At 44.5% G+C, this 24,007-nt stretch overlaps 1 protein-coding gene across 4 annotated transcripts in view; it reads left to right on the top strand.

Annotated features, from left to right (window-relative positions):
* The window catches only part of poe (E3 ubiquitin-protein ligase-like protein poe), a 567,105-nt gene that overhangs the window by 67,005 nt on the left and 476,093 nt on the right, over window positions 1–24,007 (top strand). For all 4 annotated transcript variants that reach the window (XM_075878938.1, XM_075878937.1, XM_075878939.1 and 1 more), the window contains exons 5-8: window positions 673–860; window positions 3,201–3,382; window positions 13,537–13,798; window positions 16,191–16,250. In XM_075878938.1, the coding sequence (XP_075735053.1) occupies window positions 673–860; window positions 3,201–3,382; window positions 13,537–13,798; window positions 16,191–16,250 (692 nt within the window). The remainder of the gene's footprint in view (window positions 1–672; window positions 861–3,200; window positions 3,383–13,536; window positions 13,799–16,190; window positions 16,251–24,007) is intronic.

Genomic DNA, 24,007 nt, shown 5'->3' with positions numbered 1-24,007 from the left:
GGCCTGACAACCTGGGAACTTTGATTGTGTGCTGTTTTAAGAAGTGCGGCATATCCAATGTGCTTGATGGCACCAAGGATTGTGCACTGTTTGAACACAGTGACAAATAAGTCGGCATCAAGGGAATCGGTGACGACTCGGAATGATCGTGGCATGGGCAAGTGCAGCATCTTATATGATGGAAATAACTAGGAGCAGCGCGAAAAAAACTACGACGAAGACACACAACAGGACTAGCGGCTGTATGTTTTCAAGTTATTTGCATCATGAACCAACTCCTTTGTTTCATCTTCATGGTCAATAAATGTTTTTCCTTTGTGAACGCTGTCCTTGCTGTTTTGTTCGGCCTACATTCGAGGCAAGTTTTTGTTTCGTGGGCTTCGGATTTTCTGGGGTCGGCTTAAAATCCTAGGTTCGAGTAAATATGGTAACATTGTAGTGTGGGTTTGGCTTAGTGCCTGAAACTTGCATAAATTCCATCAGCTACCCTCAGACTCAAGGGGATTTTTGCAAGCTCAGTCCAGCTGTAGCAAACATTAGCCTTCCTTACTTTTATCTAATATGTTCACATGATTTTACACTTAAATTGCTTACTAGTTGTGAGGAAGAAATCGACCATTGATCTTGGATGGTTAATTTGTTGCTCACAAGTGATTAACTTTTTTTCATCAGAACGTCGTCGGGACGACACACGAGAGCTGCGGCAGCTATGGCTGAACCCTAGCAGTACCATTCTCGAGCAGCTGTCTACCCCACTTCTGGAAAACCCCTTGGGGCCCAAGTCAGACGCTAGCACAGATCTTGACAAGGACTTGGATCTCAGTGCCAGCCATATCATTGACCCTGGAATGGAAGCTAAGGTGTTTTTACTGTTGTACTCTTTTTCTTTTTTGCAGTGAACATTTAGAAACTGAAGCTTGAGCTGGGTCTCTGTTCTGTTGTACACAGAAGGGAGTGGAATACTATGGTACTTTAAAGGGACACTAAAGGCGAGTTGGTTTAGATCAACAAACTGCACTCTGAGAACTCTAATGCTATATGTTTCACCATCACAAGTTCATTATTAGCGGAAAAAATCTTTGGGTGCATGTTAAAAAAATCCCAGGTGGTCAAAATTTCCGGAGCCCTCCACTATGACGTCTCTCATAATCATACGGTGGTTTTGGGACATCAAACACCGCATATCAATCAATCAGCGGAAAAAATCAAGGTTGATGTTTCATTTTTACATTTTGCACCAAAGTCTCTGCACATGATGTACGTAAGAAATTTAAAAATGTTTTTTTGGTGGCATTGGCTCGATAAAATTTTCTAGCTCACAGATTACAATGTACTTGATTTTTATTGATTGGAAGCTACGTGGGACTCGTGGACTCCCTCAAAATTACTGACATCGAAATGTTTGGTGCGGGAATCTTCATGTGGCATCACCACCCGAATTTCTTTTTCACAAGTTTTCTTTATTGCTAAGCGTCATGTCGTGGTAAGAGTGGCGGGATCGTAAAGCTGTACATTACTAAGACGCAATTTTAAAGGGGTCTTGCAATGCTAAGCTACCATTATAGCTTCATTAAAGGAGTCTATTTCCTTACAAATCGACGACCGCAAAATTTTTTATAAGCTGTCATGTGTAAGCAGACTCACAGGTCTGTTGAATGCTGCGGGTGCTTTCACCCTTATCTCGTCGTGATGCACAGGCAGGAAGCTAAGCAGGGAGGTATCGTAGTAAGGGAAAAGAGAAGTTGCATCATGTGTGTGTTCTGACATCCTTTTTTATTTTCAAGAGTAAAACTTTAAAGTTCGGGGTTAAATCTCGGATGTCTGCAAAAAAACCCTCTGCGCCATTGCTTATCACGACTTGCGAAACCCTGTGGGCTGATGTGTATCAGCTACATCCACCGACGGTGATAGTCCTCACAGTTGCTGCTCTAGTTTATTCTCTGCGTGAGCCGAGTATATGAACGACGAAAATCACGTGTTTCTAACGAGCGTGCCACAGCCAGCTTCTGGTGCTGGAGTCTGGACCTTCTTGCAAGGTCTGTGACAGGCTGTGGTTCGACTGCTCTGCCTACACCAAGGAAAGACTTAACATCAGCCAAAAGAGCCACGTTGAGCCCACAAGATCCACCACCTTCATCATACCATTGTTTAAGCTTTGAAAGGCTAGTGTAAACTTAGCCCCCCCCCCCCCTTCCCCCCTTTTTTTTCTCTTCAAACACACAGCTTACATTTAGTGTGATCACTAGAGCATGTGCACGGATGTGGCGGTATGCTGCGGCGACCTTGGCAGCTCTTCAACTCAAGATGCTCAAATCATGTAATGACCGAAAATTTTGGTACAAGGCATCATTTGTAAAAAGAAGAGGGAACATTGTTTAGGGGACTTTGGGAATTATTTGTAAATTCCAGGTCACTTGTCCTTTTGCTTCTTGGCTCATTTGAGCATCATGAGCTGCATAATTTAAAGCTGCCCCAAACTTTTTGAGCATAATCAGAAAACTTTGCCGATAAGTAGTTCAGGCTCCCGAGAAGATGCGAGCCAAATATTATAGCACAGCATGCGGCCTGGAATTTACAATAAATTCTCAGTCATCTAAAAATTGCTTTCTTTTTTCTGAACAACAGATGGAACAAGTTCAAAAATTATTCATCACAGCCATTGTGTCAGCCATTGGCTAATTTGAGCATGGCGTGCTCTGTTGCTGCCGTGGGAAGCTGAGACTTGTCCAAGCTTGTGCGCACGATCGCGCTGAAAAGACCTGCATTTGGCAAAAAGAGAAAGTATTCAAGGTTTTAAGGCAGACATGGCGTATTTTCTTTCCCTGTGTCAGCCCTCCCTGCTTAGTGTCGAGCTCTTTCATCGTGACAAAAAAAAAAAAAAAAAAAAAAAAAGAGGGACTGCAATAGCATCGTGAAACAAATCTTTTCAACTCGCTCATACAGGATGGATTTTTCGCAACAGTTAATTCGTGAGGCAATAAGCTTCTTTAGAGAATCCATTAAAAGTGTAGCAGGGCCCCTTTAATGCAGTCGCCATGGCGATGCCATCATGTGCCCACTTGGCAGTGCCTAGACTGCAGTCTATGCGCAGTATGAAGTAGTAATGTATCTGTGTGGCTAGTTTCAAATCCTTCAAAAAAGTACTGTCATTTTTAATTATTTTGGATCTTAGTTTTACAATGTGCTAATTTTGTACGCAGAATCTTTTGCTGGCCAAAAATTTGGCCAGCTTGCAACGGGAGCGAGCTGGCGACATCCTGCTTGATGTGTGCCTGGCCATACCTTGCATGGTGCAGTACACGCAAGGTTTAGAAGATGTACTTCTCTCTGGAGACACCATGGTGCTTGACTGCCTGACAAGCAGCGTTGTGCTATATGGATCGTAAGCTACGTTTTTGTTGTACTGGTGTGTCTGACGACTAGCATTTTATAAACTTCTCTTACATTTTGTACCCCTGGTCAGCAATGTCGTACAATGGGCCTTCAGGTCATTGTTCGACATTGTACAGTAAAACCTCATTAATTCGAAGTCACTGTGGCTGTGAGAAAACTTCAAATTAAGTGGGTTTTCTAATTAACAGAGTGGTATGCAAGGGACTTGAAATTACTTAAAGTAATTAGGCCTGGTTGTTAGCTGTGCCGGCTAGTTTACTGCTCAACAGTTTCGTTTTCCAGCAATACCTGGTGTGTATTTTGCCACAAGCATGGGGGAACAGTGGACCTCACTGCTGCCACTGCTTTAAAAAAAAAATTCTGGCCATATCAGTGTTTCAGTCTAAAAACACTGAAATGCACGCCTTTGGAAAACAAGACATCTTCACTACAACACAGTATAGTGACACGTGGGCAGCATGTCGGGTGCTCCTCGCTGCATCAGCACGTCATGATGCGATCATTCGGCCTTTTTTTGAGGTAAAATAAAGAATTTAAGTATTTCTAGTGTGACAAATTCGCGGTGAGTTTGCTGGAAAACATGATCATTAAAGTTTTCGAGCTAAGTTTTCGAAGAGACGTTACAGACAAGAACTCCGCCAGCAGTGCAAGTGCATTGATTGCAAAAGCAACTGGCAATCGGAGGTTCGCAATCATTGTGAATTCTGCTAGACTGTCCTTTAATAATTTTATATATATTCGCAGAAAAAATGGGTAAATCGTGACGCACTGAGGTTGGGAAAAGCATGCAATATGCTGCCCGTGCATCATCACTGTGTTGGAGGGAAGCATGTCTTGTTTTTCGCAGGCGCACATTCAAGTTGACCACGAGACAGTTTATTTTTGCCCTGGAAGTAGCGAGACTGGGTTGTTTCAGCTGCCACTCATTAGTGTCACTACACTGCATTGCTTTTATGGCCCCTAAAGCACGAGACATACATGCGATTCGCCGTGCGGTGTGATGGTGTGACAGCCGGAGTGGTGACGTTTCGTGACGTATCATCGCATCGCACCGCCTCATAGCCAGTGCGGCAAGCATCAAATTGGCCAGATATATTCGGCGCCGCATCGCACTGCTGCATGGCAGCAGCCAGTCACAGTGCAAGCAGACGAGTGACGTCACGTCGCTAGTGGCGCCATCTCCCTGTAGCCACTTCCATCACCTGTGATCTAGGCCAGTTCAAGCGAGTCGATGGAGTGGTGTTAGCGTGGATTTGCTGACATCACCGACTGTGGCGGCGTGACAAACATCGAGTACATTTCTCTGATGACGTGATATTATTCCGGATTGAATAAAGTGATGTTTGAAGTGTGCCATTTCTGCACGACAACTCCCGTTTTGAAAACGTTAGCCCGTTTTGAAACCGGAGATAGTGAGCAGCGATGCAAGCTTCATTTCGCAGGTTAACACGGCTACCAGTGTATCTGCGCTGGCTCGTTTCGCTTCCACCTTCACTCTTCACATCGATGGCACCGAGAAAGTAATAGCGTATGCAAACGCATTACATACGAGTGCAAAGCTCAATAATACTGTCAAAAACAAGCGCTCGATGGCGAGCTCGCGTAAGAACGGGGTAGGCGACGGCTGGCGCCCGCCATGCTAGGCCTACCTGTCGGAGTCGTGAATAATCAGCTGTTACCGCTGTTGCGACGCGCTTGTCATTCACGAAGTTTTATTCATTATTTTTTTATTTTTATGAAAGGAAGCGCAACTGTGCAATGTTGTTTGTTTTGAGTTTCATTACGAGGATACTAAGTCATCCGACCGCGCATGCCGAGGCGCCGCATGTGGGTGGAGCCAGCCGCTGATAGCTCCTTCGTCCTCGTGTGTCCCAAAACGTCGCATGCGGCACTCCGCACCATGGCACACCACACGCTGCATCGCACGGAAAATTGCACGTCTGTGTCGCGCTTTAGGGCTGTCATTGTCACGGATTTGCAGCAAAATTAGAATCTGGCATTCGCACATGGTGCTCAAAATTTTCAAATTAACTCTTTCGTTTTCACGCCTCTTCAAATTTATCACCAGTGATGTACGCTTTGGATCGTTGATTTTGGCATATTGAATGCGTATCTCGTGCACACAGCACTTTCTAGTAGTTAGTCCAGCCACTCAACTTTCAGAATCAATTTCAGTTTGCCCATCTTGGTGATATAGTGATTTTTGACAGACCTTGTGTGAACCACTGTACGGGTATTGTGCGAAAAATGCAAATGGGCGGGTGAACTTTACAAAAACTTGTGCCTGTCATGGTTACGATACAGTAACATCAAAGTTCTGTAATCAAAACAATCTCTGCAAGTCAAATATCAAATTAAGGTGTCAGCTTCGCAGTCTGAGTGTGTTGAGCAGTAATAATTGCCAGAAATGTATGCTAGCTATTCAATAGAGAGTTGCTGCTAGGAGTTAAGGAAAATTCATTCTACAAAAAATATTTCCGAAGGTCTGCCGCATGTCTAAAGTGTGGAGGTGGCCTTCTCAGCCAGTTTCCAGCGCTTTTGGTTTTGCTTGTATTTATTTATTTATTTATTTATTTATTTTACCCTCAGGGTACACAGTACATTTCAGAGGGGAAGGGCATGCCCAACAATAAAACAAAACAAGCAATACAAAGCAAATGGCATAAAAATGTTGTCACTAATTGGGGTACAAAGATTATTACTCCTAACAACTCACATCATAATAAAGCAAATGATAACACTAATTTTATTTTTATTACATGGTGAAGGCAAAAAGCAATACAAATAAACTGTTCAACAAACATACAGGGGGTAATTAGATAATCATTGTTTTAAGGACATTCTTAAATTGAATGGGTTCATTGATGCTTGTTATTGATGCAGGCAGGGAATTCCATTCATTACAAGTTCTTGGGAGATATGATTGGGCATATGTTACTGTGTTGCAATGGGGGACTGTGACTTTTTGTTGGTGATTATGGCGAAGAGAAATGAAGGAGCAGCTTGGATTAAACGGGAACGGAGTTTCGGATTATGATAGAATATTTTATGAAACAGACAAATGCGAGTGCGCTTTCGGCGGGTAACTAGTAGGATGAGGTTTAGAGATGCCTTCATTTGAGTGACACTAGCTGAACGATGGTAGTTAGCCAAAATGAAACGAGCTTCACGATTTTGAATGGATTCCAACATGTGTGATAATGTTACCTGACCAGAGTCCCAAACAGATGAAGCGTATTCCATTTGAGGACGGACGTATGTGGTATATAGTAATAACTTTAGTGATGATGGAGCAAGAAAGAAGTTTTTTCGAAGGTAACCCAGTGTTTTATTAGCTTTGGACGCTATATGTTCTGTATGTAAATTCCAGGACAAAGTGTTAGTTATGTGGACGCCGAGGTACCGGTAAGATGTTACAGTTTCAAGGGGGTGACTGTGAAGAAAGTAAGTTGGACAAGTTGTACTCGACCGAGAAATCCTCATAGACTTGCATTTTTGAATGTTTAGTTCCATTTTCCAAATATGACACCAATGAAGCATATTATTGAGATCAGCCTGCAGAGAATGAATATTATTGTCATTAGATATTTTACGGTAAATCACACAGCCGTAAGCGAACAAACAAATATTGGAAGTAATAGTAGAAGGTAAGCCATTTATATAGATTAGGAATAGCAGGGGGCCAAGTACTGATCCTTGAGGAACCCCAGAATCAACCGGTGCAGTGGAAGAATTAACATCGTTAGTGCTGACAAATTGAACACGAGAAAAAAGGAATGCACGAATCCAGTTAAAAACTGCAGGGTCAATTTTTAGAACACTTGGTTTATGTAAGAGCAGGGAATAGTTAACTTAATCAAACGCTTTAGCAAAGTCAAGAAATATACAGTCAGTTAAAGAAGCAGAGTCCAAAGATAAATGCAAATCATTAGTAAAAGAAATTAGTTGAGTATCACAAGAAACATCTTTCGAAAGCCATGCTGATTTGAAGAGAAAAAGCTATTATCTTCTAAAAAATTAACAAGATGAGAAAATATTATATGTTCCATTATTTTGCATGGTACACATGTGAGAGATATAGGACGATAGTTAGATGGACTATGTTTATCACCGCCTTTATGTACTTGAATAATCGCAGCAGTTCTCCAGTCTTCAGGTAGTACACCATCATGATACGATTGTGAAAATATGCATTTAAGGATGATGGAACTGTATTCTTTCGTATTCTTTAAAAATTTACTATTAATTCCATCAATACCATGAGAAGACGTTAGTTTCAGGTTGTCGATAATCGTGATGATGCCATGCGAGTCAAACGTGATGGGATTCATCGCAAAATGATTGTACGACTGAAGCTCAGGACGTTGGGTATAATTAGATGAAGAAAACGACCTAATGAATGTATCATTTAGCACAGTAGAACAAAGATGGTCGGGAACAGGATCGCCGGTGGGTGTAACCAATGATACTTTACTGGTGCTAAGTAGTTTCATTATACTCCAAAAACGTTTAGGGTTAGTCTTCAGGATATTCGGCAGGGTTACATTGAAGAACGAAGATTTAGTATCCTTTAGCGCTCGCGAATATGCTAAAGAGGCTGTCTTGTACTTTGTCCAGTTGGCCGGTTTAAGTGAATACTTAGCGATTCTAAAAAGTGTTTTTTTCCTTTTAGAAAGTCGGTTTAAGTATCTGTTATATCATGGAGCTTGGTTATTGGAGTACACCCGGCGAAGAGGGATATGGAGATGAATTAGTTCAGACACTTTATTACGGAACAAACACCAATTAGTTTCTACTGAGCGCCCAAGATAACCTGGTAAGAAAATGTCTAAAAAGGAGCACAGTTCATTATTAATAACTAGATAGTTACCCTTGTTGTAGTCTCTGATGTTCTTGGACTGTTTTACTGATGGTGCATGCGACAAATCGAATGTGAAATGCAAAATATTATCGTCGCTCAGGCCAGGCATGTGCAATACGGGTGACGTGACAGTCTCTAATGACGTTATATTACACAGGGCCACAACTGGTGTCGCTAGTCGCTCCTAGGTTGTCGCCGTCACGCACGCATAGGTGTGCGCCTGCGTTGCAAAAAAGATGCGCCGTTTAAAATTGTCTTGCAACCGCACCTAAATTGAGTGAATATGAGCTTAGAGTCCGAGGATGACTGTGCCTCAGCTTCAAGTTTGATGGTGACGATATTTTACGTCAGCCTGAGACATCCGAAGCTGTTCATGTTTTTTTTTTTTTTTTTGTTTACGGCCTCAAGTTGTCTCCTTCGCCGCAAGTGTGTAGCTGCTGACATTTGTGCACAGTCTTATAGCTATTCTGGTTATGTGCGAGGTCTACACTTCGCTGGGGCACGTTGTGCTGGTGCTGACTGCAGAGCTTCTGCTAACGACAAGAAGGACCCCGGAGCACATCTTGGCCATGACTACGCAGCAGCGCTAAGCATTTCAGAACAGTGCACGATATCGTTCTTTTTATAGTATGAGGTGCAAAATGCTAAGAAATATGCGCTGTGTTGGGGGCTGGCTGGTCCCGACGAAGCAGAAGAAGACGGCCGACGGAGACGTACGCGACCGGCGGGGACGCCGACCATCCGAAACACGCGGGTTGGCGCGAAGCGCCGAAGAAAAGAACAACAACCGCACTCCATGGTTACCCAACACACACTGCTTTTATTTTTCAGTCGCCTTGAAATCCTAGATGCCAGAGCGGCGCCCCCTGGCATCCTCACATGTCATTCCGAAACCGAAACCGAAAACCCAGAACACAACAATCATCCCCTCCTCGAAAAAAGTTCACCTATACACTGTTTATATTTATACTTGATCGATACCAAAGTATATACTAGGTATGTACGTTAGAACATATGAAAATTCACAGCACGGCACACTGAACTCACACACTGAGTCCTGAAAATGCATTGAAAAAATGTACATTGGAAGTCCTGAAAATGCACTAAAAAATTGTATACAACTCGTTACAATATAGATTTGGATGCATTGGACCTTTGCACAGAACAATAATGTTCACGAACAGTAATGAACAAGATTTCTACGTCACGTAGTCTTCGAACCGACGCGGCTTCTGCCGCTTCCGCTTAGGGCGGGCCCTTTTGGGTGTAGAATCGGGTGTCTCTGCACCTTGGTCACTTGTGCTCTGATGTGACACATCAAGAGCATTAGAAGATTGTGAAGGCTCTGAACGAGCGTTAAAATTCGCGGTCTCATCAGAGCTCGCAGCATGAGCTTCGGGAGAATTTTGCGGACCAGAGTCCGGTTCAACGGTCTCAGCCATATTTGAAGGTTCGATGTGAACCGTATGACTTGGTGTACTTGAACCAGCGACACCGACTGGTAACTCCTCCCCCTTGAAGAAGAAATGCCTGTGCATGGAGGCCACATGTAACAGTCTGATGCATAGTTGAAAGGCGTGGACAGAACGTGATGGGGAAAACTTTTAGGTGTTGAAGGCGAATCCGTATGAAAAATAACAAGGCGCAAAGCATTCCAGATGTTACCATCACTTAAGCGAAAAGAAGTGGGGCTAACCTGGCCCAAGACTTTGTAAGGACCGCAATACTTGGGGCACTTGCCTGGCACACGAACCTTGACTAGATCGCCAGTGCGAACTTTGCACTGCTTTGCATCTCGACGGGTGTCGATATACTTTTTCATTGCTTGTTGATGAGAAAAAAACCTGGTACGGATTTGATCAGGAGAAGACACTGCTATGTTACGAGGCAAAAAGACGATGTCGAGAGCAACTCGCGGTTGCCTACCATGGAGAAGTTGAGCAGGAGACACTCCAGTGGTGCCTTGTGGTGTGAACCTGTACGAAGCTAAACATTCAGTCAAGACTTGCTTAACGGGACTGTGCTCGAATTGGGCGATCTGGATATGTTCCTTCAGAACGCGATTAATGCGCTCGATTTGCCCATTTGATTGGGGATAGAAAACTGATGACCTCAAGTGCTGAATTCCTCGTTGTGAAAGAAAAGCCTCGAAATGCTGGGACTGAAACTGTGGACCATTGTCCGTAACTATGGCATCAGGAAAACCTCCCGGGTGAAGATTGAAGACAGAAACTCAATGATGACCTCAGAAGTATCCGTATGTGTGAAACAAAGCTCTGGCCATTTGGAATGGTAGTCGATGAGAGAAACAATGAACCGGGCATTTTGCGGGACATTATGCAAAGGACCGATGATGTCCATGCCGAGTTTCTGCCAAGGCCGATCAGGCCACTGGACTGGCTGCAACGGAGAAAATGCAGGTTTGGCAGACTTGTCAGCTGCCTGATATATATGGCAGTTGTAAACTGCATGCTCTACCTGCTTGTCTAAGGCTGCGCGTGACGTGGCATTCGTTCACTGTATCCTGAAGTTCGTAGTGAATGACACAGCGTTTAAAAAAGTTGCGAGTGAAAACACAAACTTTTTTTGCCCCCAAAAATCCGTGATGCACGTGTTTCAAAGAACAGAAGCGATAAGGGCGGTCTCGAGTTCATTTAAAACGGCAGGATGCTCGTTCGCCGAGGCCCGTGGCGTCAGCTGCATGAGGCACTAGCTCGAACGTTTCGTCGTTCTCGCAATACGATTCCTCCAAATCGCTCTCGCCACGTACTTCATTCACAATGCCCCAATCCTTGCACGGTTCCGCAGTGTCGGCATTATTATCGGCCGTAATTAAACCATCGCAACAGATGTCCCATCCGCTCTCCCAGGTCGGAGTTGACGACTCGCTGCCACAAATCGCTGCCGCAGTTCGGAAGCTTCAGGCTAGGCATCGAGCCCGATGTCAACAAAGTCGGCCTCACGAAAACAGTTTCGTGCGCATGTAGCCATCACCGCCGCCCACGAAATATTCACCATCTTCACAGCTGAATACCGTGACGCCCGAAGCGGCAAGTTCGCTGCCACGTGGTCAACAGCTATGAGCAAGCGCTCCGCAACGCCGCACCTAACGTGCTGATTACGCTCAAGCGGTCACACTTTCATCGTTCTGTTGAGCGGCAGGAAAAAGCGTGCTTGTCCTCCCGTCGGCCATCATGACCACATACGCACACCAAGAGCGAGCAAAGCGCGCACACGCGACACACGTGCCAGAACTCGTGGAACAGCTCTGGGTCCGTTTTCAGTCAGAAAACGAAACTATAATTCGAGCCAGCGTGGCGGGCGTCACGGAGCGGTGGAGACGGGCGAAGGGGTTGGGATCGAGAGAGGAGAGCAGACTTGCGAGAAAAGGGCAAGGAGTTGCGATAAAGAGAGGGGAGAATGCAGTGGGAGGGTGACCTTGAAAACCAAAACACACTGGAAGGAGGCAGGTTGGGTAGCTTGCTTGAAAGGTCCGCAAAACTCGCACGTAGAAAAACTTGAAAAGAGTGCCTACGTGCGCAGAAGTCGAAGCATGGCTGCCTGGATCGGTGCGCGCGGCGGTGTTCTAAGAATCGGCGGCCGTGGTCAAAAAATCGTTTTGTTGCGCCGGCTGGTTTGCGGGGCTTCACGAACTTCGATATTTCGCGATTCGTTCCGCCCAAATTAACAGCTGTTTTTGCGCTTCCACACGCACGCGGAAGGCATGTTGAGCCGAGTGCGAAGTGAGCGAGAAGAAGTCCTAAACACGAAACGAATCGCAAATGATCAGAGTCGGTGGGGTAGAGTTTGCGCGTGCACTAGACGCAGACTATCGGATACAGTCGGTGGCCAACGATGTTGGTAAATGGTCTGGTCACTCCAGGCTGGCAATGCCAACGTCAGTACCAGCGATCAAAAACAGGTTAGATGGCCGAGCGGTCTTCCAAAGATCGGGGGCAATGTGAAAACACGGGCATCGTCTGGTGATGCGGGGTGCTCAGAGTGGCGGGGGGACAAAGGACGAAGGGGTGCGTAACAAAAAGCAGTCGGGGCATGGAGAAAGGAAACAGCTGTCCTTCCTCCTAGGGTTGGGGAGAGAGGCAACTAGAGGGTTGCGGAGACAGGGTCGGCGTTTAACAATAAGAATGTATGGGCACTTCGCGGATGCCTGATCAGTGGTCGAAAGTGGTTTCCTGGGAAGTCGGCGGACTGCTGACTCGGTTCGCTGTAACCGATCAGTGGCGCTCAGAGACGTTCATTGTAGTGGGATTTTGTGCCATTGAACCAATGTATATTTACACGGTCACGCGGATATCGTTCGTTTCAAGTGAAAGTTCGTTTTAAGTGGGGCCGTTATATGTGGGCTCGACTGTAGTTCTTTAATTGCACTGTATACTAGCTGGCTACCGAAATTACTCTTCACATCTTTATTCATTTCAATATATTTTTGTTGCTGTACAACATATATTTTTTGGAAAGGGCATTTCATTCTGCTACACTTGGTGTGCTGCAATGCGTGCTGGAGTACATTGGAACTGGCAAAAGCTATCTTTCTATGACATATGAAAAATCGCAATTTTTGCACAGTAATGAAAGCGTCAACTGAACCCCTATTCTGTAGTGTTCACCATCTCCTTGTTGAAACCAGTGTTTTCTCGAGTCAATACATTGCAATGGTAGTAGTCTGAGAGGCAGCTTTGCTGCAATTTGAGAGTGTGATGGGGAAAAGCATATAAAATTTGAAGGGTCCTCTGCCAATTGGATTTTGACTGTATTTGTTTTCGGGAAGTTCGAATGCTCGGAACTGTAAAATTCTTGTAAAAAGAAACGGCAAACAATATTTGAAAATTATTTGAAATTTGGAATAGTCGCAGACCCCTCTCATTAGTCGATAAAAAGTTCCTTGCCTTCCTAAGCGACATTCTTTCATATGAAGGCAAGCATGATTGATAGCTGCCGTCTGGCTGCTGGCCTTCTCTTTCTGCACTTTGGAGAAGCATTTCTGAAGGTGAGATAGCAAGAGGCTGCATCAAAAATTTCCACTGGTACTGTTGTACTGTGGCTAGGAATATACTTTTAACTGCTTTTATCCTCAACAGGGTAGCTACTTGTGTGTTCACTATGTCCTATCTCATTTTTTTCCTGAAACGTTTTGCACACAATCCTCATCTCTGTGGACTACCACCGATTTAGGCTTGCTGTTCTACAAGTTACTAATTCATGCGAAAGTAGGGTGAGCGACATTTTTGTGGGTGACATATATTTTACACCCTTGTTTTCAGGAAAACACTCTGTGCAGAAATAGCACTAGTGCGCAAGTGCCTGAACCTTCCTGTGTTGGAGCCACTAGGTGAAGTGCGGCTGCAGCGGCTCGTGCGGCTGGCCCTGGGATGTGGACACATGGCAGTGGCTGTGACGCAGGCGGTGTGCGTTCTAGGCGTGTCCTCATCTGGAGGGATCAGCCAGCCCGCTTCGGGCAATGCCAAGGCAGTCTGGGAGGACGATGGGCACCTGGCACTTGCTGCCCGTGCAGTTGAGGCTTGTGTTAGTGAATCTTGCAATTTTTGTTTAAGTGGGAATCAAATTCACACATTTATTATGCACAGAGAAGTTAATGTAATCTTTTCACCTTAACCACAAGCCTTTTTTGTGAGCACAATACATTAAATTTAGTTCTGAAAAAAAAAAAAAAGCTGCGGTGTTGGAAAAGCTCGCAAGTGATCACAGTAAGTTTTAGGGTCTCAGATTCTACGTAAAAGCTGATCCTTGCTTCTGCTTAGACTGAAACACCTTTCCAAGTAACTATCGAATGGCTTCATTAATGAAATCCATTGCCTAACAAATCGACTGCCGAGAAAATGTTTAGAATCGGTCAAGTACGAGCAGAGATAAAGATTTATCGCAAGCTGGGATTGCTTTCTTTATTCTCTCATCCCGACCGGTGTACTGGAAGCTAAGCAGGTAGGGATGGTACACGTTATGCACATTTCATGACCTTGAGCACTTTTTTTTCTTCAAACACCCAGCCTACTTTCAGTGTGATCGCGAGCGCGTGTATGGGCATATACACTCAAACCTTGTTATAACGTAATGGGATATATCGAAATAATGGGTATAACAAAGTAAATGAAATTTCTCTTGAAAACTTCATTGAAAGCCATGCATTTTAAGCCTCGTTGTAACGAAGTAAAATTGACAGGTAAATGGGTATATCGAACTAAATGAGTCTATCAAATAGTCTATCAAAAAAAAAAAAAAACGACTGTACTGTGTTTGGTATATCGTTTTCTGCGTAGTTTGACGCTCGTTCGGCGTGGCTCTTTCGAAGCTCCCACGCCGACCTTAGTCACGCCCCGCGCGGCTGAGAGAGCCGTCCTCCTCACACAGCCAGCGGAGAAGATTGACGAAGCGCTCAGCGGGTCACATCACTTAGATGGGGCACCGCGGTGCAAAGTGATTTCCCTCTCATGATGGCAACAACTGCGTCTCCACTGCTACCATGGCTGCTACCCTCTGCACCGAGAACGGAGGACTCTCCGCAGCAGCTTTTTTTTTTCCTCTCTCTCCGCGCACGGGCTTGAAAGAAGGGTCTCTACGTGCAAAGACGGAAAAGGGAGAAGCGTGGAACAGGCGCGTCGCAGATCGGCATTTGAGAGAGAGCAAACAATACGCCACAGTCTTTTCTTTCCTTTTCTTCTTTTCCTTCTTCGCGCGCAGCGTTGAGAGGTGCCACTGCGGGATTGGGCATGGTGCTGAGACCATTTTCGCAGCGCGGTATGTGCGAATTAACCGTCGCAAGTGCTTGCGCGTTCGAACTACAGGGCGTTTTCGCTCATTGGAATATACATAGCTTTGACGGGACCTCAGCGTGAGTTTGAATCACCTGAAAGTTCGAATTTATGAGATTGAACCGAGTTTATTTTCCGTGGCACGCGTGTTCGCGTAGCAGTACATTGGGCCGCAAGGCCGTTTCCTTCTTTGCGTGCTTATAGGTATGCGCCCATCTGAGCATACATTGCCACAAACTGTTATAATCAATATAACGAAATAATGGATATAACAAAATAGTTGTGGCTCCCCTTCAACTTCGTTATAACGAGGTTTCAGTGTAGTCGCTTCCCGTAGTAGCCACAGCAACTATGCAGCTCAAGATCCTGAAACCAGCCAGTGGTGTAAATTTGGGTATATCGCATCAATTGCAGAAAGAAGAGGAAACAATCTCTAGCGGACTTTAAAATAATTGGCAGAGTGTTGCACTATATTATTTGGAATTTTACTGTTGGAGAAATGATGCTGGACAGGGTCCTGTTCATGCCTGCCAGCTGTGCAGCTGCTGTAGTCAATTGCATTATCAGTAATCTTTAATTGCTGACATGTAAGTTCCATCTCACTTTTTATGGAAACTGCACAGAGCTAGATGAAAGACGAGGCACAACCATCTCACAATATGGAAAACATTTGGTAGTGTGACTACACTCACTGCTTGCTGCATTGGCCATTTCAGGGTGCAATCATTGTTGTGGGAAAAAGTTAGAAAAAATTCAGAGGGGTGACCAGTATGTATGTGGGATCAATATTATATACAGTACTACATGGCTGGTTGGAATACGTGACTATTAGAGCTGCGAACAACCAAACACGCAGAGAACCAGCACCTCTGATCACTTTCTGTTATTCAATTTGTTAAATAAAGATAGTGTGCTCTTGCAATGAAATTTTTTGCCTGGATGCAGTGTTTTTTTGTGTTGTGCATTGTTCAATTGGTCAAACCACTCAGTTTGAAATTGACCTGCGGTCCCAATGACATCCAGTCAATATTATTCTTGCAGGACTTTCATTGTGCGTAAATTTATTGTGCTGCTCTTATTGCATGTATGGGGATGTTTCTTAACATATTTTTGTGCTTGAAGCGGTTACCTTTACCTTTTTTTTTCAGCTTGAAGTCTACAACATTATTGGATCCACCATGAGGTCATCAACAAGAGCTGGTGGTCATGTAAGTGAGCAGTTTCAGGCCTGGAAATGAACAGTACATAGACATATAAGCTTGTGTGAATAGTGAATTTTAAGTTCCAAGCAAATAGTAATTTTGGTCGAATAATTCACAGTTGAACTCCACAGTGGTGGGAAGCCTGCACCAACCTGTGTCAATTGGAAATAATTGCGTCGTACTGCTCCAAAAGGGCCTTTTTTGTCTAATTTGTGCCATTTGTGCCCCACAAGGTGGTTTTGGAACCAAAAGTAATGTTGACTGCACGCATTGTGAGCAGATATTACGTGATGGTCGCCATCTTGTACACATGCACTGCTGCATTTGTGAACAGTTACACTGCTACAAAAACATGAAATCGGCTGATCAATTATTCAGACTATCGTGCAATTGTGACTGTCCATTTTTGATAACCATTTGCAAAGAACAAAGGTGATATGGTGACTACAGAAAGGTGCGGCGCCACTGTGACATCGCCAACGAAAAGCCCACGTGTGTGGCGTCGTAGCGCCTCTTTAAGCAGCTACTGCACACTTGATAGCCGGTGACTACATGAGAGCGCTGAAGCGCCTATCGCTTGCCACCTCAATCGTTGTGCCGGACCGTCTTCAGCGTGTACGGCTTTGAAGGAACGAAAGCAGCTCGTTCTTGTGGAGATGAGCATTGGAGATCACGGGCACCGAGACAGGAAGCGTAGCACATGCTTTCATGAGGTGGCACCCCAAACGCGCCCCCGTCGTGTTAACGCCACAGGCTTCTTGCCACATCTGTGCATGGTCTGAGCGAAGTGGGCGCAAGCGGCTCAGCACGGTGTGCACGTCAAGTAGACAAATCACTGCAGCCAACTAGCCAGTAGACGAGCGGCTCCCTGCGACCGTACCCCGTCTGAAAAAAAGTCAGTTTTTGCTAAGTTGCAGATTGTGGTACATATTTATTGCAGACAGCCGATTATGTTCGTTTTGTCGCTATGCCAGTTGCTTTGTTAGGTGAGTATCTCGGACCCCGCAGTAGTTTCGAAATGCTCTTTAGTGTTGACACAGCGTGCCGTCAAAAAGTCGTGCGGGAGTACCAATCATTTCTGAAGATTGGCGAAAAAAAAGAAATGGCTTCGTGGTGTGCATACTAGGAAATAGTTCCTGTGGCACTCTTTATTCTTAATTTAGTGGTATTGGCGCACATCATAGGCATGTGCAACAGGGGGGGGGGGGGGGGCAAAGCTAGCCCCACAGCCACACACATTGACATATTTGAGAGTGGGGCAGTCAGCCCCATGCATTGACATGATAGGCAGGGAGTGCTTTGACGAACCTTTGCCCCCCCCCCCCCCCCCCCCCTCCTCCTCCTGATGGCGTACTCTGCGCACGCTTATGTACTTGGTGGTTATAAGGCATACGACGTTGAGTGCACAGTTAGCCCCGTCTCTGGCTGGTTCTTGGCATGTATGTTCTACTTATCAACGAGGTTTTACTGTAACGAACTTTGAATGTGTCTGTATGTTCATGCACGCTCTCATGCATGTGTGTGTGTGCGTTGCCGTGAACTTCATGCTGCAGCTGGCTTGGTGCAGTATCCTTCACTATATTATGTCACTACATCTTTACAAATTCCTACTTGTGTTTGTTTTTGGTGCTTATTTTGTGTGCTTGCTGCTTCTGTATAAATTGTTACATAAACTGAGTGAGGGAAAGTGTAAATTTAAGGGCTCGTTTTCCTTATTAGACATAATAATGAGAACTAACAGATAATAATGCCAGGGAAAGCACAGAGGGTTATTAGAAGTTATTGTAATGCATATGTGAAGAAAGAAAAGTGGATCAAAAGATAACTGGCCACCGGCAGGATTCGAACCTGCGACCTTCAAATAATGTGTCCGATGCTCTATCACTAAGCTTCATTAAAGTAAATTAAAGCTAAGTTTTTTCCCTTTGTGTGTGTCATGGAAAGCCCTGCATGCTCCAAACACAGAGGTGTCTGCTCCGAAAACAGATTTTGCCTGCTCCAATCGCTGCTCCAAAACGCTGAAAGGCATTCTCTTCACTGAACTTAGTATATATATCCAATATTTGATGGGAAAAATGATGGGCATGTTTGTTATGGCCTAGCTAACCAGAAGTATACATATATATTTTTTTTTATTTGAAAGGAGGCCTGTGCAAATGCCAACTTTCTTGCTTCAAAGGAAATGGAAACAATTTAGATGAGCAGCAGGATTTCATTTTCGGTAGAATGCTAGTGATAACCTGTAAAATATGTTGTCTTAAAGTTTACTATTCTTTAAGCTTATAAGCTAGCATAAGAAGCTTTTAAACTCAAAGGAATAATTCTATATGACCGTAATATATTAATTTATTCTTAAAGTGATGCTTTGTGGGAGTGCGTATTTTCTCTGAATAAGTATTTTCACAGCTTAGAATCACTTCACTGCTGGGAAATCACCTTCACAGGGATACACATGCGGATTAATATATGTACCTCTATTTATTTCGATGAAATTTTTCATAATTTAAATTCATATCTAAGCAAATTTGAATCATGTAATATTTGTGTGAATATTCTAAGCATTTGAATATTTGCACAAGCCTATACTCAAAGCATGTATGGAATGAAAAAAAGTGCATGGAATACTTGTACAAAATAAAAGAATGTGCTTGCTATACATGTAGCTACAATTTACTTTTCTATTAATTCAACCTTGAAAGGGTTAACGAAATTTGTTGTCCAGTGGGTCGAATTAAGCAAGAGGCAGGAGGAACTACCAAATGCTTTGGTGACTCAGTTGAAAGTATTTGCCTTAATTGTACCATGCACCCACAATCAACTGGTTTTAAAGTAAAAAAAAATTGTCAAAAGGACAGTGAAGTGCCTTAACTTGCATACAATACATACTGAGCCAGCGTTATTATTATTATTTTTTTAAATGTTGCTTATTTCTGATTCTGATGAAAGAGGAAACTCTGCGAACTTCATTTCCATGTAATGAAACTTTACCTACCAATGTCCTTCCGCATCACCTTCAGGCAGCGCTTCATCGTAATGAAGCACAAATTGTCATTGTCCTATGATTGATAATGGGCTTGATTTAAAGGGCTCTTGAAAATAGTTCTTTACTTCTTGATTGATCTTGGTGAAACTTGGTGAGTTTACATATATTTCTGGGCTGACTTGAAATATGCAGTTTTTTTTTTTGTATAAGGGGTAGTTTTTCAAATACAAAATACAGTGGACTCTCATTAAACGAAACTTGGTTAAACTGAAAAGCCGCATAAACGAAACTATCCCGGCACATTTGGTTGGTCTTCTATATATTTAATGATAAAAAGTTTCGGGTAATCGGAACATCTTTTTTTCACTTACATCAGTTAAATGGAACTAAAACGGGTAAAATCGAAGAACGGTGGAGGTGGCCACGGCAGTCTAGCAAGCATGAAACAAATGCCAAATTTAGCCTAGCTTAGCCAAGCCAATCCAGCGATTGCACATGTCCGCGCACGCTGAGCAGCAATCGACGTCTTGTCGTGAACTTGAGGACAGCCTTGAGGAACCTATAGCTGATGTTCAAGATGAGGACCTGTGCTCAAGTGGCGATGAGATGGTGTGTGATCTCGAGCTCATTTCAGTGGCTGACAGTGCAGCAACATATGCTGTCATCCTGTTGCAGCTCTACTTTAAACACAATGGTGGCACAGAGTTCCTGCCCAGCCTTTCAGCAATGCACTCCTTCCATGTGAGAAAGTGCTTGAACAAGGCCGAGCAAATTATCACCTCCTTTTTCCGAGTCAGCAATATTAGCAACATTTTTCATTCTAATCAACTATAGTAGTGTTGTATACTTCATAATCTTTATGTTCAGTCAGCGACAGTTGGTGCTTTTGAAATAAAGTCATATTTCGTTCATTTTGTGTGCTTTGCTTAAGGGGGCAGACTGGTCTTAGACATTTTTTTGTTTATTTATTCAGTGGTCTTGATCAAACTGCACAGAGTTATGCAGTTTTTTCTGCTGATTTCAAATATTTAATCAGTTTTCCTGTAACTCACCTTGTTCCTGAGATAGGTTCAACCCCTATTGTTTAAGGCCACCATAGGAAAACAAATGCTTAATTAAAAGTGATATTTAGGATATGTCAACATAGACTAATGACTATAGAGTGAAAGTATGGAAGAGTTTTTTTGTTTTTAGGCCTTTATTGGTTATTTTACAGCAAAATGAACTATCGATTTTCAAAACCAGTTGTAATTGTATTACAATTCTGATTAGTAATTAATTAAAAAAGGCGTGTACTCTAAATTCTGCTCCCATACTTGCATTCTACACACATACAGGTTTCTACTGCAAAGAGAATTGTTGTTGTACCTGCCCTAGCTGCAGAGATATTGAGGCCTCAAAATTGAATAATCGCAAATTTACTTTTTTGAGAAAAATGGAAAAAACTGAAAAAACACAGTTTCATCAAAAAGCGACAATCGTGGTGCGCATGTTATGCAATCCTCATAAAGGCACCCATAAATTGGTAATAGCGTTTTCGAGACAGGTGCTGGCAAATTATAAAGAAGCCTCAAAGTCGGTTCCCCATTTTTTTGCAGGTTCTGCATGTTAACAGCACCAAGAATCTGGACAGTTAGAATGACATTACATAAAAATTACTACTTCCTGGTGCGTGAAATTTGCAGAGAGATATAACAATACTTGCAGAAACCAAATATGACAATTTTAAAAATTGAGCCAAGCCGCGGTGGTCTAGTGGCTAAGGTACTCGGCTGCTGACTTGCAGGTCGTGGGTTCAAATCCCCGCTGCGGCGGCTGCATTTATCAGAAGACACCGTTAATTTGATCATAAAAGTGTCTACCCAGATGTAGCGGTCTAGTGGCTAAGGTACTCAGCTAACCCGCAGGTCGCGGGATCGAGTCCCGGCTGCGGCGGCTGCATTTCCGATGGAGGTGGAAATGTTGTAGGCCCGTGTGCTCAGATTTGGGTGCAAGTTAAAGAACCCCAGGTGGTCAAAATTTCCGGAGTCCTCTACTACGGCGTCTCTCATAATCATACGGTGGTTTTGAGACGTTAAACCCTACATGTCCCCCGCAGGGGCGCCTGCGCAAGTAGGCGTTTGGTGTGTAGCGACACCACGGACCCGAGCTAACGGGGGAGTTTTGACTCCCTCCCACGCCTAGCCGTGCGTGGCTTTGCCGTGTCCGGGGAAAAGGGGATCCTGGGGGTTGAGCCGACGCTGGGTGATTGGACCTTTAAGGCCCCCCGGCAGAGGCAACACACCCCTTTGGCCCTGGCTTCACGTAGACGGCACCCCTGGGCTGACCCATCCAGGGGAAATCGGCAGTCGCCTTTTCCTATCTCTCTCTTCCTACATCTTCGTCTGTATCTCTCTCTTTTTATCTGTCCTGTCATCTTCTCTTTTCCGTTTACTTCCGAATTTCCTGGCGGCGAGGGTTAACCCTGTGTAGTTACCCAACCTTGGGTAGTTATATTCGGTTATAGCGGCGATGCATGGCTGGCGTCTCCAAGTGTTCACTAGTCAACCTTGTAGCGTCCCCTTGTTGGGCTCGGTGGTGGGTGGCCACCATCGCCGCCGAACTTTATAGTATTTTTATGGCAAAAGCTTTTCCCCTCCTTCCTGATCGCTCCCTAAAAAGGTGGCGCACCGATGATACTTTCCTGCTAAACACACCAAAGCCGACATTCCCAAAGTACCATGTAATCCACAGTCAAAACGAAAACAAGACAGTCCGAGCCATTTCACCTTTCCTCGTTTCCAAAACTCTCACAGAAGCAATAGGCCCAGGTTATAAAGTGACAAAGATGGGAAGTGGCGATCTTCTTTTAGAGGTACGTGACAAAGCCCAGTATGAAAAGCTGTCTAAGCTTGTAGCCTTTGGGGAAACCCCTGTTTCGGTGGGCCCACACAGGTCCATGAACACTGTCCGTGGCGTAGTTTCTGATGATGACCTTACTGAGCTTTCTGAAAGTGAGCTGCTCGAAGGTTGGCAGGACCAGAACGTGGTCAAAGTCCAACGAATAACAATAAGGCGCAACAACAAACTTACCCCTACAAAACACGTAATAATTACCTTCGGAACAAGTGACCTACCAGAATCAATCGAAACTGGCTATTGTAAGCTTCGTGTAAGACCATACATTCCAAACCCTCGTCGATGTTTCAAGTGCCAACGTTTCGGTCATGGATCGCAGAGTTGCAGAGGGCGTGCCACTTGCGCAAAGTGCGCATCCATTCAACACATATCAGACAACTGCACCTCAGAAACATCTCATTGTTCGAACTGTGAAGGAGATCACGCTGCCTACTCACGATCATGCCCCGCATGGAAAAAAGAAAAACAAATAGTAGAACTCAAGGTTAAATTCAATCTCACATTCCAAGAAGCACGCCAACGTTTCGCAATACACAACCCATCTTATCCCTCCTTTGCAGATGTGACGCGCCGGGGCGCCGCGCCACATGCCTCGGCACCCGCGAATGTCACACAGTGTGTGGCCGCGGTCGTGCCGCCAGCGCCCCCGGCTGGAGCAGCCTGTACTGCTCCGCCACCTGACAAACAGGGCCGGCAGACCCCGGTGTCTGCCGAACCTGGGACCACTGCAGGCGCAGTTAGGTCCAAAAGTTCAGTGAATGTGCCTGCCCAGCAGGCACCATCCACCACCTCACCAGAGGTGATGGATACAAGTCCCACTCCTCCGGCGCCTCAGACGCCGAAGGATAGGCGCAACTCCTTAGAGCGCGCCAAAAAAGAAAAACCTCGAATCACGGGGCCCTCAAAAGGCCCTGTAAACTAACGCAACACCTTTGTACACACAGCATCACACTACATTAAAATGACACAAATACTACAGTGGAACGTCAGAGGACTGTTGAGAAACCTCGACGATATCCATGAACTTTTACACAAACATACACCTAAGGTGCTGTGCGTACAAGAGACACACCTGAAACCTAAACACACCAACTTTTTACGTCGTTACGTTATCTTTCGGAAAGACCGGAATGATGCCATAGTGCCATCCGGTGGTGTTGCCATTATAGTCAATCAAGGGATTGCATGCACACACCTACCACTACAAACATCCCTTGAGGCGGTGGCTGTTCGAGCAGTTCTTTTAAATAAGCTCGTCACCATCTGCTCTCTCTACATACCGCCGCAACACCGTCTTGAAAAGCATAAATTCGAGTCCCTCATAGAGGAACTTCCAGAACCTTATATTCTCCTGGGAGATTTCAATGCACATAGCAATCTATGGGGTGACTCTCGCTGCGATGCTCGAGGTCGCCTGATTGAACAGGTCCTGTTTTCTTCCGGTGCGTGCCTGCTGAATCGGAAAGAGCCAACATATTACAACATCGCTAACAATACGTACTCAGCAATAGACCTCAGCATAATATCCCCATCACTCCTGCCTCTACTTAAATGGGAAGTCATTAATGATCCATATGGTAGTGACCATTTTCCTATCGTTATTAGCACATCAATAACAAATACATGTCCTGCACAAGTTCCCAAATGGCTCACCGACAAAGCCAATTGGGAAAAGTTTCAAAAAATGACTTTATTATCTTGGACTGACATGGCGACATTGAGCATAGAGGATGCTGTATGCTACTTCACAGCTTTCTTGGTTGATGCAGCAACAAAATGTATTCCCCAAACATGTGGACCGTCAAGCAAACGACGAGTACCATGGTGGAATAATGAGTGCCGTGATGCTCGAAAAAAACAAAATAAGGCATGGAGGTTGCTT

The sequence above is a fragment of the Rhipicephalus microplus genome, chromosome X (genome assembly GCF_043290135.1).
Source record: "Rhipicephalus microplus isolate Deutch F79 chromosome X, USDA_Rmic, whole genome shotgun sequence".
Classification (NCBI taxonomy): domain Eukaryota; kingdom Metazoa; phylum Arthropoda; class Arachnida; order Ixodida; family Ixodidae; genus Rhipicephalus; species Rhipicephalus microplus.
The sequence above is the reverse complement of the archived record's forward strand: the minus strand, read 5'-3'. Positions and strand labels throughout refer to the sequence as shown.